This window comes from Gallinula chloropus (assembly GCF_964237585.1).
Source record: "Gallinula chloropus genome assembly, chromosome: 5".
In the NCBI taxonomy this organism is placed as follows: domain Eukaryota; kingdom Metazoa; phylum Chordata; class Aves; order Gruiformes; family Rallidae; genus Gallinula; species Gallinula chloropus.
Genome location: NC_140090.1, coordinates 79,584,468 through 79,598,369, shown reverse-complemented (window position 1 = coordinate 79,598,369; position 13,902 = coordinate 79,584,468). Strand labels below are relative to the sequence as shown.

The window sequence follows — 13,902 nt, the reverse complement described above, 5'->3', positions numbered from 1 at the left end:
AAAATGTATCAGACATTAACTATTTCCCATTGCAACAGCTATCTACGAAGGCTGGGTGATTTCCCAGCAGGAACTGGAGTGAATTAATGTGATGCAGCCGTTCCTTGACATTGAGGGGTATTAAACTAGAGGTGGCTAAAGGTGACTATACTTTGCACCTAAGTTTTATGATGAATATCTCTAAAACCCTACAATTTTAGAGATATTAATCCAATAGAGCTATCCAATCTTAAATTGACTTCTCAAAGAGTTTTGAAATCAAAGACAAGCAAAAAAACCCCAATAACCATGTCAAAGACCAGAAGTTGCTTTAAAATGTGAGGGAAATGTATTTCTAAATCAGAGACTAAGAAATGTCTCACAGTCATAAAGCCATAAACCAGCTCTAATGCCATTCCAGCATTCAAAGTGGCAATATTCATATATCAAAGCCAAGGTGCTGTTAGCTTCCAACTTTTTTAGGATGGCATTCATCTTTATGACAAAAATAATTATGGAATGCTAACCTGCAGCTCGCAGAGGAAAACGTACCACGTCTCCCATCTCCAGCCACATCACATTTAAAAAGCTTAAGCTTGTGGTCATGAAAATTGGAGAAAGAGGAAAATAAACACATGTAATTGGCTTTTCTTCCAATTCTATTTTTTTGGCAACTTTTCTTCTCACACAGGACAAGAAACCCACCCCCAAAATATGGAAATCGCTCAGAGATCCAATTTTAGCCTCTCCTTTCCCCTCTGCAAATCTCCTCCTTCATGCCACCCCATGCTGGTTAGCCATCGTCCCCACAATTAGTTATCCTTTGCACTACAGTAGCTCTGACATCCCAAATTAATTTGCCCTGGATAGCCACTGCACAAATTCCAGACAGAGCTCGTGCAGCAGCCCCAGCAGCAGAAAATCACATCAGTGGAACAGAGGCAGGGAAAAAGGACACCTTCATCTTTTTCAGGTGCAATCCCAAGTGCAGAAATAATAAGCAACCTGCCCAAGGTGACATAGGGAGTGTGAGGAAGCTGTCTATGGGAAAAGGGGATATGGCTCCATGTTTTTAATTGATTTTTTCCCTTGTTTTTTGTTCCTAGGCTCTGTGTCAGGTGCACCAACAAACGGGCTCGGCGGTCCTGGGCTGGTGCCTCTGCAACTCCACAGCACAAACATATTAACAGAACGAGAAGAATCCCTTCAACTCCCCCTCACCAGCATGTGAAACTCATTGTTTATTTATGGGAAAGCCAAACTATTTCCTGAACATTGAGAATTTTAAAAATAACTCTCAGAAATAAGAGTTTTCATAGACTCTGAGGCCGGATCCCCTGGGGAGCAGCAGCGTTTGCTTTTTCTTCCCAGTTTTGTTTAGTTAAGTCATGAACAAGTACTTACCTCACTGCTCTTACTGACCATTACTGGATTTAACGTGGCACTGGGAAAAACATGACTGTATTTGGGTCACTAAAAAAAAAACCCCTTCACCCCCAACCACAAAAGCAAAACTACTGAACCATCGCTTGCTACGACTGTTGGTAAATGCCACCAGCTTTAATGGTCGCTGGTATGAGTCTGGTGGACCCCTAACGATGAAGACTAATGTTTTTTTTCATGTTTTGCCCAAAATAAAACCACATTTGGTGGAGGGCCATGCATCAAACTTGCAGAGGGAACGTCTGTCTCGCAGCGGCACAAAGTGTCTGAGGTCAGGAACCTGTCCTTACGTGGCTCTCTGTACAGCACGGGGGGAGCTGTAACAAACACCTACTGATCACAGCATGACTAGGTTGGAAAAGACCTTTAAGATCATCGAGTGTAACCATTCCTATGCTAACCTATATCCCTAAGCACCTCATCTACCCATCTGTTAAACACATCCAGGGGTGGTGACTCAACCACAGGGTGTGATGCTAAGGACTAACCAGACCATATATTGCCCCACTAACTCCACAAGCACTGAAACAAACACTTCCCAATTAACTTGTCAAATTAACAGCCACGAAACCCATAAAAACACTGGTTTGGCTTCTTTATGCAGTATGTCTGTATCCACAAGGTATTTTACATAAGTGAAAAGTGAAATAATTGAATATGGCTTAGCAAAATACCCACATTAGGCAAGTGATCAAAACATCTAGTTTTCATGTTAAGGCTGTAGCGTCTACGGGACTGTTAATTAAGCAGTGCTAGAGGCTCAAAGGTGCAGGCTGGGTGACAGGCGAGCAGCACCAGAGCTTGCACTGTGCCCAAACACCTGACTCCCCCCCTGCGAACGCCACGAAGATACGTGTAACTCGCGTCCTTAACACCAGCACGCAAATGACACCGTATTTGTTGATCACAAGGAGTGATTTGTAAAGTTCAAGCACCCAAATATGCAAATTGACACAGTGCTTTACATGCAAATGAGCAAACTATCCAAACTAACTGCTGCTGAGCGGACCTGAACCACGTATCTCGTTGCCACACACACTCACCCTTTCCCTATGCTGGAGAAACTCACTGTGCAAGGGCATCAGTGCACCACCCAACACTTGGGCAAGAGCTTGGTGGCAGAAATTTGGAAATAAAATGCCTGCTTGGTAGAAAAATAGAGAAACTGGTTGGGCTCTTTAAAGGGCTTCAGTGGCCTGGTTGTATCAACCTGAAATGGAGATGATGCTCGGATGCAGGGGCTCGCCAAGCTGATGGCAGTTAGAAAAACCCATGAGAATGCTGGTTATGTTATTGTACATGTGTGCAATGAAATCAATAACAACCCACGTCTGCAAGTGGGAAAGGAACTTTTTTTCTTTTCTTTCCTTTTTTTTTTTTTGGTTTATAAGTATCTTTTCATAAAGCAATTACGTCAATTCCACCCACACGGGTCATTTGTCTTCTTTCATTTAAGGTTGTTTAAAGTAATCAACAGGATCTCCATGCATCAGTTAGCATACTTCATTACGTTCAGCAATCAGGATTTGGCCTTAAATTACTCCATGAGCTCCTCCAGTCAATTTTCCCACATTGCCTCAAGTGGCTGCAAGGAACCTCATTAATAAATGGACATGATTAGATCACATAACCAAAAAGTAACTAAAGATAAGGTAGAGTGTGAGTAGTGCCTCAAAGAATCACAAGGTTGGAAAAGACCTTTGAAGATCATCAAGTCCAACCAATCCCATCCTAAGCTAAACCATATCCCTAAGTACCTCATGTACCCTTTTTTTAAACACATCTAGGGAAGGTGACGCAACCACGTCCCTGGGCAGCCTGTTCCAGACCCCAACAACTCTTTAAGTAAAGTTTGTTTTCTTTGAATTGTGCCATTTTATTAAAAGGTGTAAAAATACAGTACTGGTGATTCCCCTGTGCATCTCCAGGGTGGGCAGCACGACAGCAGCCTGAGCCCAGCTCTCAGGGCTAGCCCACTCTCACTGTGATTTCTGATGCTGAACCCTGAAACAGAGCTGATAACGAGGAGCTTGCTCCCCTTGACTCTGGCCAGTGCCAGTCGCTGTCTAATTAAGCAAGCGACTTAGCATCCTTCATGATGTGCCATGGTGTCTTCTGCAGCAATAGTTTCACCACGTTTTGCATGTGAAAATGAATTTAAAACTGAGAAATATGGACTGAAGTGGCGTTTCACAGGGTGCACTTTGCCAGGCAGCACCGAGCAGCAGAAAATAGGCTCGTGACTGTGCTGCTCCCCTGCATCCAGGAAGCTAACGAGACACATGCTGCCAGCAGGAAGGAATGATTTGCAGACCTGGCTAAAGCTCAAAAGCAAAAAAGACCAGCAGAGCCAAGCACATCCTTTGTCATAACATGGGGAAACCAAAAGGCATGCCTGTCCAAGAAGCCAGATGCTCCTAGCCAAAATATGTGGAAGTGTAGCTAGAGCCCTCACGACTTCAAACTGAGAACATGTGACACCCCTGACATGTTTCCAGACAGTGGGGAATGTTGCTGCAACTGCCATCCAGTGGCTTCCAAGAAAATCATTAACAGAAACAGTGGGAATCCATTCAAAATGAAGACAGCTAAATTTATAGCCTGAAAGGAGATGTCTGTGTGTGAGTTGTATGTCTAACCTCCCCCTGCAGCCAGCGGAGCTCTGTCTGGTACGTCTGATGTAGTGATGGGTTTTCCAGACCCGTGGGGAGATGCTCCATTCAGAGGCACCCTGTGGCTGTGCCCTGCAGAACATGCTGAGAAAGACCCATCCAAGAAAGACCCATCAAACACCACAGATGGGCACGAGCGTGAAGAACCTGGCAGGGAAAAGGAGCTCCATCAAGCAGACTTCCACAGAAATATTGCATGCCTACAGGTCTGTCTTTACTTTAAGAATATTTTAAACCAGCTCTGCAAAGGATCATCAAGAAAATCATCAGTGAAGAAGAGCAAATACCACTGAAATGCGATGATTTTTTTCCCTCGATGGTAATTTTGACTCATCAATATTCCCCCTGTACTTTGGATCAAGTTGTGATATGACTGTTCTTTTAATTTACTTTATGATTTTTCACTTGAAAACAAATTAAACAAATCTCTTCACCGTGCCCAACCATCCTCTACTTGCTAGCATACTTTTTCTTTAAAAGGAAAAAGAGTTTGGGGGGCTGAAATCACTCTAGGATAATACCAATCGCTCCTGTATTTACATCTACAAAGCATCCTTGTAGACCTTGGGTTCATCCAAGTGTCAAGCTACTAATTACAGTGCAGTGGCTGCTAATGAAGACACAGAGCCAGAGAGCCAACCGCAGTGGTCTGGGCTGCTCCTCACAGAGCTCCCAGCTCCAGCATTTGGCTGCGGTTTTGAAATGCCAGGACAGTTATGGTCCCCAAATTGAGATATGGTGGGCTAAAAGAGACAGTAGGCACAAACCACAGAAAGAAAAAAAAAAATCAATGAGGATGCTCTCTGGGAAGAAAAATCTATTAGTGCACAGAGCTGCTGTGCGATGCTCTGGGGTTGCCATAGAGATTCACTGGATTCATTCGACCGACCGCAAGAAGCGAACGTGAAATACTCTTACCCTTAATATGCTGCACGTCTGATCCAAAGCCCATTGAAGATGCTCAGTAGCTTTCTGGTGGCTTCAATGAGTTGTGGATGATGCCTTGAGAGCAGCACTCGATAGCTCATTCCTTATCACGTTGAGCCCTTTTCATGTCCTCTGAAAGGTTCGTGCCGAAGACTTTGAGAAGAAGGGTCTCAGTTGATGAAGCTTTTAAGATATGCTTAATTTTAAGCATAATCAACCCAATGACTTCAAATTCAGCAGGGTATTAGAAGAGGAAGTCTTTCTGCCTCCACAAAGGCAGAGAAATTCCCACTGGCTCTAAACATGACTACCAGAGTGAGGGCTGATGTAAAGCTGTATCATTTTTTCAGTCAACAAGCTGCACTCTCAGCTTGGCTATGCTCACAAACCATCACATGTCAGGGTAGGACAATGAGCTCAGCTTGTTTTCTTTAAAAAAAAAAAGCAATTCCATGCTGTTTCCCTATTTAAAGTAAATTTAAGTATAATGAAACATCAGCAGACTAATAAAAAAGCATATTTGGCATTTTTTTAATCTTTTTTTCCCCCCAACTCTTTAAAGGTTTAAGCAGACAGCTCATCAGTGACATATTGCATAAACGCTCTGCTGTTGGGAGTAATTTTTCATGATGAATCTTTAGAGTGCCAGAATATCTGATAAGTTAAATTTTGATTTTCTTTATATGACAAATGCTTAATAGTTGTCTCAGAGTCTTTCTGCACTGTGATTTTTATCTGTATTTTATTACGGTAATAATAACATCTAATATACTCTCTCATATCTGTCTTGTTCTTTCTTAAGGTCAAAATTATACCCAGAGTTAGAAGCAGGGAGAGACTTCTTCCTTTCTTCCTCCCAGTATTTTAAGGCAATAAATTACTATCTACAGGCAAATAATAGCAAATTAAGAAATCTAAATGTTCCATATGTATATATATGCATACACACATATACACACACACTTTAATATATACTTGGTAATCAGAAAACCAAGTATTGGTATGCCATTACAACAACTAATTTTCAGTCCTGCAAGTAAATTAGATGCTATTACATCAGGCTATTTAATTGCCTTTCTTGCCAATAATCTGTGAAGAAGAAAAAAAATGTTAATTCCTCCTCCTGTCTTCAGGCAGATTTCACCCATTCATATATTATTGGATTTGTTTTGTTCATTTTCACCTCATGGAGAACACTAGCTGCCTCCTTCAAAGGCACAGATTGTTTTTAGGGCTCAGAGGAGCAGCAGGCAACGTGCATGGCCCTTTGTGAGATGCCCTTCGAGGGGTGATGTTGGGGATGCATTTCACCCATTGCTTGGCAGTAGCTGGATCTATGGACAATGCAGATGCAAACAGCTCATAAACCTGGGATTTGGCTTGGCTATGACACCCACAAGGCTCTTTGGAGGTTAGAAAATGAACAGGAGTGTTAGGGTGCTGGGTCCTGTGCCAGAGGGCACGCTGATGGGACAGCAGTGCTCACGCTGTTATCCCAGCCCCTGGCTGCAGAGACTCTTTGCCCCAGTGCCTTCAAAACACTTCCCAAATCCAAAACCACTTACATGAGATGGCTCAATGAAAATCACTGCTATTTTTCAGGTGGAGAAATTGAGTAGAAATGAGCTTACTTACCTAAGTCATTCTTATCGATGATAAGACGTAAGTCATTGATAGTCATTCACCAGCCTGAATGACTATCAAAGGCCAAGACTGGTCAAGGCACTCCCAGCTTCCCAACGTGCTCCTCAATCCCTAGACAAAGCATTACCCTTCCCACCCTCTTAAACTTGTTTTTCCTTGCTCTCAGGTTAGCCAAGAAAAATAGCAAGGGAAGTCAACAAAAATGTCTCCTCACAGAGTAATGAATCCCCTTTCTTCAGAAAGGAATATAATTCATTGCAGCACATTAATTATGCTGCAGGCTAGTGTTCCTCTAGTCATCCCTATTGTCCTCTTTGCACTGAAAAGAAAGAAGACATTTTATGTCACATTTCCAGTTTCTGTCAGCATAAAAATTAATGTGCTCAGCAATAGCACCCTTAGATCCTTATTTTCTGACAGAGATCACTAAGGTTACTCTCTGTTCTTTCCAAAATAAAGCCACCTTTATAGTTCAGAAGAGAGTTTAGCATTTCATGTCAAAGGCAGCGTAAGCAGGACGAGTTTTCAGTGGGTGGTGATGGCAAGATCAGGCCGCTGGTGACAGAACTACTTCTGTAAGTCAGCTGGATAATCTACATTTTCCAGGCGAGCTCGGTGTGATTTAGATGAGTGCAAGACTTATGGCTCTTGGTGGCTTCCCTGTACCATCTTTTTTGTCTGTGCATATCCCTCAAGGTGGAGTGGCTTGTCAGGGAATGACTAAATCATAAATAATGGGCTTTTTTTTTTTTTATAAATAGCCAAGAAGCTATCTTTCTTGCTTTCAAAAAAAAAGGGGGAGGAAGGTCTGTGAAAGCTGGATACTGGCTCTTCATCCCTTCTGAAGATGCCCTGCTCAAAGGCAATTGCTGAATCGCTGAATGAGTTGGTCAGATACCTACCTGCACGATAAATGCAAAGGAAGGGGTTGATTTTCAAAGCTACATGCATAGCTCTGCGGGCTGAGAGACAACCTTGTTTGTCATAGGTTACCAAGGCAGAAATATAGTTGATTATGTAGAAAAAAGTGAACTAAAACGGATGTGAAACCCCAAACCAAAGAGAAATCTGGACCTTTGATTTATTTCTTTCCTTTTTTTTTTCCTTTCCATTCTTTTTCTTTCCTTTTTTTTTCTTTCCTTTTTTTTCCCTTTCCTTCCCTGAAAAATAAGTGGGGTGGGGATGAGCTGTAAGGAGCGGGGCAGAGCCACTCCCGGTAGCCACCCTGCGACAAAACCCCTCCACCACGCTGCATCTGGCTGTGCACAAGTGAGGAGCACACACATCACACCTGCACAAGGGCACCATCAAATCCATGTTATGTTTTTTTCCCCAGGTTCTCTTGGGACCTTGCCCTCAGGACTTGTGTTTTTAGGAGGTTGGCACCTCCCAGCAGCACACACACCCCCCCCCAGGAGTCATTCCAAGCCCTTCAGCTTTACCTGGCCAAAGCCACTCAAATGCTGCTTCTTGGGCTGATGCAAAAGGAGATGGAGAGCGTTTGAGTTTGAAAACTATGTTTTCAGGACGTCTGCTGTGGCTGGAATCACAGCAGCCAGGAATGAAGCAGGGTGAACGCTGTGCTGCTGCCAAACTCCTGTGTGCCACTGCGGTTACCTGCCTGGGCTTCCTCCCACCCAGACATTACACGAGTCAGAGTGCATGAGAATAATAATTACCTACCATTTCCTCTTACATTTTTAAAGGTCTCTGGGTGTCACTTGACTACGAGCTGCAAGAGCTCAGCGACCTAGACACCAACAGTACCCAAAAGGAGTGCAAGTGTTTTGGCGGCTTTAAAAAATACCCTACTTAAAGCAGGTGGGGATGTGTTTGATCTCCTTGAATCAGCCCAAAATTAGCCAGCTGCAGTGCAGAAACCCAGTGGCAGACTAGCATGGCTCCACATTCAAGTGGCATCCTGGCTTGTATCAAAAACAGTGTGGTCAGTAGGTCTGGGGAGGGGATTGTGCCCATGGACTGGGCACTGGTGAGGCTGCACCTCGAGTGCTGGGTCCAGTTCTGGGCTCCTCACCATCAGAAGGACATTGAGGTCCTGAAGCGAGTGCAGAGAAGGGCAACCAGGCTGGGGAAGGGGCTGGAGGGCAAATCCTCTGAGGAGCAGCTGAGGGAGCTGGGGGTGTTCAGCCTGGAGAAGAGAAGGCTGAGGGGAGGAAGACCTTATCACTGCCTACACTGACCTGACAGGAGGGTGTAGAGAGGTGGGTGATGGCCTCTTCAGCCAGGGGACAAGAGATGGCACAAGGGGAAACTGCAAGAAGCTGTGCCAGGGCAGGGTCAGATTAGATATTAGAAAAAAAATTTTTACTGAAAGAGTTGTGGGGCTGTGGCACAGGCTGCCCAGGGAGGGGCTGAGCCACCTTCTGGATGTGTTTAAAAAAGCGTAGATGAGGTGCTCAGGGATATGATTACCTTAGGATGAGAATGGTTGGACTTGCTGATCTTTAAAGCTCTTTTCCAACCTTGTGATTCTGTGAGTCGTTCTCCTCTGCGGGCTCAGGGGTGCAAGGCAAAGGAACAGGCATCGTGGCAGGAACGGTGCCAACCAGCCTAATCCAACCAGCTTCAGTGATGAACTGATATTTAATAGGGAAATATTAGAAAGCATCCACAGACTGGTTTATTATCTCAGCTTTTGAACTCAAAATGCATTTGCATGGACACCTGACAACGTTTTCAAGCCAATGTCAGAACTTGTTACGCTGCATGTGGAGGAAACAGCCACAAGGTAAAACTCACACATACGTAGCTCAGCAGATGACCTTTCCCACACACCACATTTACATGTTTTCAGACCAAAGGACTTTTTCCCCCCTTTTTTTTCTTTCTTTTTTTAACAGGAAATTAAAAAAAACCCCAACAACCTTGTCATTAATTACTGAGCCACAGCTAGAGCAGCAGAGCAGACACCACGTTGGGCACATCTCATCACATGCCCATTCCCCACGTAAGTCAATTAACTGAGGCACAGGGAGCTGCACTGATACCCTGCCATAGAGTGATTTCCCAGGACTCTTCTAGGAAATGAGATGACACATCTCAAGAGATTATTTCCTGCTAAAATAACTTTAAATAACTATCTTAAAAAGAAATTAGAAGTTCCTAGTAGGGCCTGGTTCTGTCCTTCACCAGTGGCCCTTCATATCTTTGGGAATCTGAAATGAAATGTACTTTAGAGCAGTATTAGAATTGCCAGTTGTCTTCAAGTGAATGCAATCTGGGGCAGGAAAGTACAGGCACAACTTGCCTTGCTGGTGGGTTTGCCTCCCCTACGAAGAGAAGCTGAGAGAGCTGGGCTTGTTCAGCCTGCAGAGGAGAAGGCTGTGGGGCAACCTCATTGCAGCCTGCCAGTCCCTGAAGGGAGCAGAGGAACAGGAGGGGAATCAGCTTGTTAAAGGGCAGAGACTGGCAGGACAAGGGGGATGGAGTGAAGCTGGAGGAGGGAAGGGTGAGATGAGATATTAGGGGGAAGTTCTTTGCAGAGAGAGTGGTGAGGGGCTGGAACAGGCTGCCCAGAGAGGGGGTGGGTGCCCCATCCCTGGAGGTGTTCAAGTCCAGGTTGGATGGGGCCCTGGGCAACCTTGTGTAGCTCCAGGCCTGGAGGTTGGTGTCCCTGCCTGTAGCAGAGGCTTGGAACTCTGTGATCCTTGGGGTCCCTTCCAACCCAGACCCCAGACCAATCTGTGATTCTATGATTGTACAGCAGAGAGGAGGGATGGCAGGAATAACACCATCAGTCCACCCGACAGCCCTCGTGCGCATATCTATTCAAAGCTCAGGCCTATTTTTGTATTAATCAAGAGCAATCTGATTAAATCTGTAGCTTTACAAAGAAGGGGAATTAACCAAATGAAAACATTCATTTCAACACAAAACTTTATGATACCGTAAGTTGGGAAACGAAGCCCTTTCTGAGCAATCCCATCTGCTCCCCTCGGGTGGTGCTCTCTGAAATAACCATCTGCTTACACCATGAAGACAGGGGCACTCTTGTCTCTCTTGGTTTGGTCACTGACAAGCAGAGAACTTACATTTTTAAGCACAAAGTTAAGCATCAGCTGCTAAAACCGAGAGGGTGCTTTGGAGCACTTGTTTATGACTTTGCTCTTCGAAAGGAAGTTTTTTTAATTCCTGATCCCACGCCGTTGCGAAAGGACCTTTTGTTGAAAGGCATCTCCAGGTAAGGCTTTAGAAAAGCCACTTCTTCGTTCCTGCCCACCTTGGCTAAGCAGTTTTTCAGCAGGGCGAGGCAGTAATCAGATTTTCCATACAGCTGGCAATTCAAATAAAAAGGATTGCTGCTCTGAAGATAAAAAATAAGAGAGAGAGAGAGATAAGGGAAGGGAAAATTATGGTTTTGTGTATTTGCCAGGACTTGTTCAGGATAACAAGCAAAGCAGAAACACAAAACCAATTTATGCTTAGAATGACAAGGATGAACTGTCATTTGCTAAGGATTCATCATATTCAAACCCAGATTTTTTTTTTTCACAGCTTTCTAGAAAACTCAACTCTGGTGCTTCTGGTATAAAACACTGATACCGTTACGATTATTTTTATGGTATGAAATGAATTGGTTTTGGTGATGTTGGCTGGTTGTGACATGTAACACAGTTTCCCTAGAGCAGCACATGTGTTTATTGTTGTAAAATGAGATTTTTCTTTCTCAGTTAACAATGAAACCACATCTTGTGATCCCTTGTGTCAAGTCGTGTAGTTTACCCGAAAGATAAGAGAACATGAAAATATCTGTAAAGGGACAATTTGGGGAGGGGGAGGAAGCTTTCTAGCAATTACTACTTGCAGTAAGAGCTATGACTAAATGGAATAAAGTGAGAATTTTAAAAAGGCTGGATTAAAAATAATACAGGTTTATGTACACGTTCCTTCTACCTTCACTTTACAGCATGGAAAGTAAAACTACATTAAAAAGTTCTATGAATTTAAGTTGCCTTTAAATTAACCCTGAATTGAAAAGGAAACATCTGGCACAGCTGTAGCTGCTTTGTGCCTCTGCTGTGGTTTCCCAGCTTGCTGATTATCCATCTAAAAGGCATTAACTCTGCCATCATTGCTGAGGCTGCCTGCTCTTCACCCTGGCTTGGGAAACGCTGGCATGCAAAGCCACAGGGTTAACATCTGCCTTCACCAGAACTGATGGCAAAACTGCCCTAAGCTTCACTAAGAGCGGTTTTAACTCAGCATGGTATTACTTTTTATTAATCCCATGTAGTCCTTTAACAGGTTTTTTTCCCTGTTCTGTGTGTATTAAAGGTAGACTAACGATTCTCCCTGCAAGCAGGAGCGTGCCCTGAGCCCCAGGCAGCAGCAGACCGCAGCTCGCAGACCCCACACCGCCGCCGCCTTTTGCCACTCACTGGGATTTCCTCCCTGGACCAAAGTTTCTCCCTAACAGGGAGAAACACTTTCTTTGGGAAATATAAGCAGAGAGAGAATTTTCCCTTTGGGATTTTTTAGCTGCTGGCTCACAACCTATGCAGGGGCTTACGCGACTGAAGAGCTGGCTGGTATTTTGACATGCAGGATGCTCTTTGATATGGAATAATTAAATCCATTTCACCTCTCGTGTCACTGCTATGAGGAGGCACGTTAAGAAACACAGCTCGTCAGATCAAGCTAAACTGTGTCTAAACTGAGATCAGAAAAGAAAGGTGATTCAGCATTCACAGAAGTAAAAGGCATGGAAGAACCAGGCAACAGATGGATTAGGGCTAACAGGAGCTCAGCATCAATAAAATTAAGAGCTGCACCAGTGGCCAGACCACCTTAATGAAAAGATAACGATGCAAAACATAGAAGTAGTAAAGGAATCTGACCCATGGCTCCTAGAGCTGATTTTACAGCCACACAGAAAGGGCAGCCCGAAGAAGGCTTCATCCAAAGCAGGAACACTGACCATGGTTACAAATAAAATATCTCATACCCTGCTGGAAAAGTCTTAAATGGGGTATGCAGAGTTTGACTGGCAATCTGTCCCAGTAACCTGGCCAGGATCAGAAAGTGAGAGGGGGTCGGCATCATTTAAGTAACCAGGTGGCTTTGGGTGTACAGGCTGTTCTGCTTTCCTTTGTAGTTCAATCAGATTTGCATTCCTGATTGTCTGCAATAATTTTCCATAACCATACATAAGACTCTCTCCTTTCCCTACACACTAACAGTGCCAAGTAAACTTACCTCTTTATAAACTAATTAATACATGTATCTTATTGTACCTATTTGATACAGACAAGGGATTTAGATGAAATGGAGAGGAGACTGACTTTTTTTACCCTCTTTTTCATACAATATTTCAACTTCAGCAAAAGCTCCCCACACTCTTCATTAAATATGCACTAGATTTCTTACATGATTATTCTAGAGGCTTGCATATTTTATTAGAAACTACAGCAAACATTGAGCTATAATCCGGGAAAATCAGGTAATAATATTTAACCAGTATCTTTGCTACAAGAAATATACTTCATTTCATTAAAAAACAACAAAGAAACAAGTGAAGAACAACAAAAAATGTCAATTAAAAAGCCATTTAAAAGAAATGAAGCATCTGATCTTCAAGTAAGCAGGGAGCATGACTTACCATGGAAGGGACAACTGGGTAACTCGAGCACACAAATGTCGTTGAGATCCAAAGAATGAAAACAAAGCTCAACCTGCATAGACTGCAAAAAAGAGCTGAGATCAGTTAAAATTCAAAACAAAACCCAAGCAAAACAGATAAACACACAAAGTGTATATAATCTGCTGTGTCTTTACCTGATCATTTTTCCTCAGGAGCGTGTGTGTGTGTGTACATGCAGTTATACTACCAAAGCCCTCCCTTTTGCAGATGACCATTTTATACCAGAGTTCAGGAGTGAAAATGTCACCAAAGCTGATTTTATTATGACTAATTGGGCCTTGTTTGGCCTTTTCTTCTTGTTAAATGGGAAAATGGCAAGAACACGCGTTCAGCTGCCACTATGAAACTACCAATTGATTTCATTTAGTGTCCCATTAAAATGCCTCTCAAGTGGGGTTCACTGTTAAGCCTGGATCATCGTAGCAAATGTGGTCAAAGGTCTGAAGATTTCAAAAAATTCATTTCAAGAATTTCTTACCATTTCTAATGTGACGTATTAAGACCTTGTAAAGCCTGGCTGCAAAGGGAAACACATTAAAAGTGCACTTTAAGTAGAAAGTTCCTCAAAGAATCCTG

At 43.4% G+C, this 13,902-nt stretch overlaps 1 protein-coding gene across 1 annotated transcript; it reads right to left on the bottom strand.

Moving 5' to 3' along the window:
* Positions 1 to 10,779: 10,779 nt before the first annotated feature.
* Positions 10,780 to 13,468, bottom strand: NPS (neuropeptide S; the record flags this gene model as incomplete). The annotated part of the gene is made up of 3 exons (XM_084264650.1): positions 10,780 to 10,989; positions 13,285 to 13,366; positions 13,461 to 13,468. The coding sequence occupies 3 exons, from the start codon at positions 13,466 to 13,468 to the stop codon at positions 10,780 to 10,782; spliced, it is 300 nt and encodes a 99-aa protein (XP_084120776.1).
* Between the last annotated feature and the right edge of the window lie 434 nt (positions 13,469 to 13,902).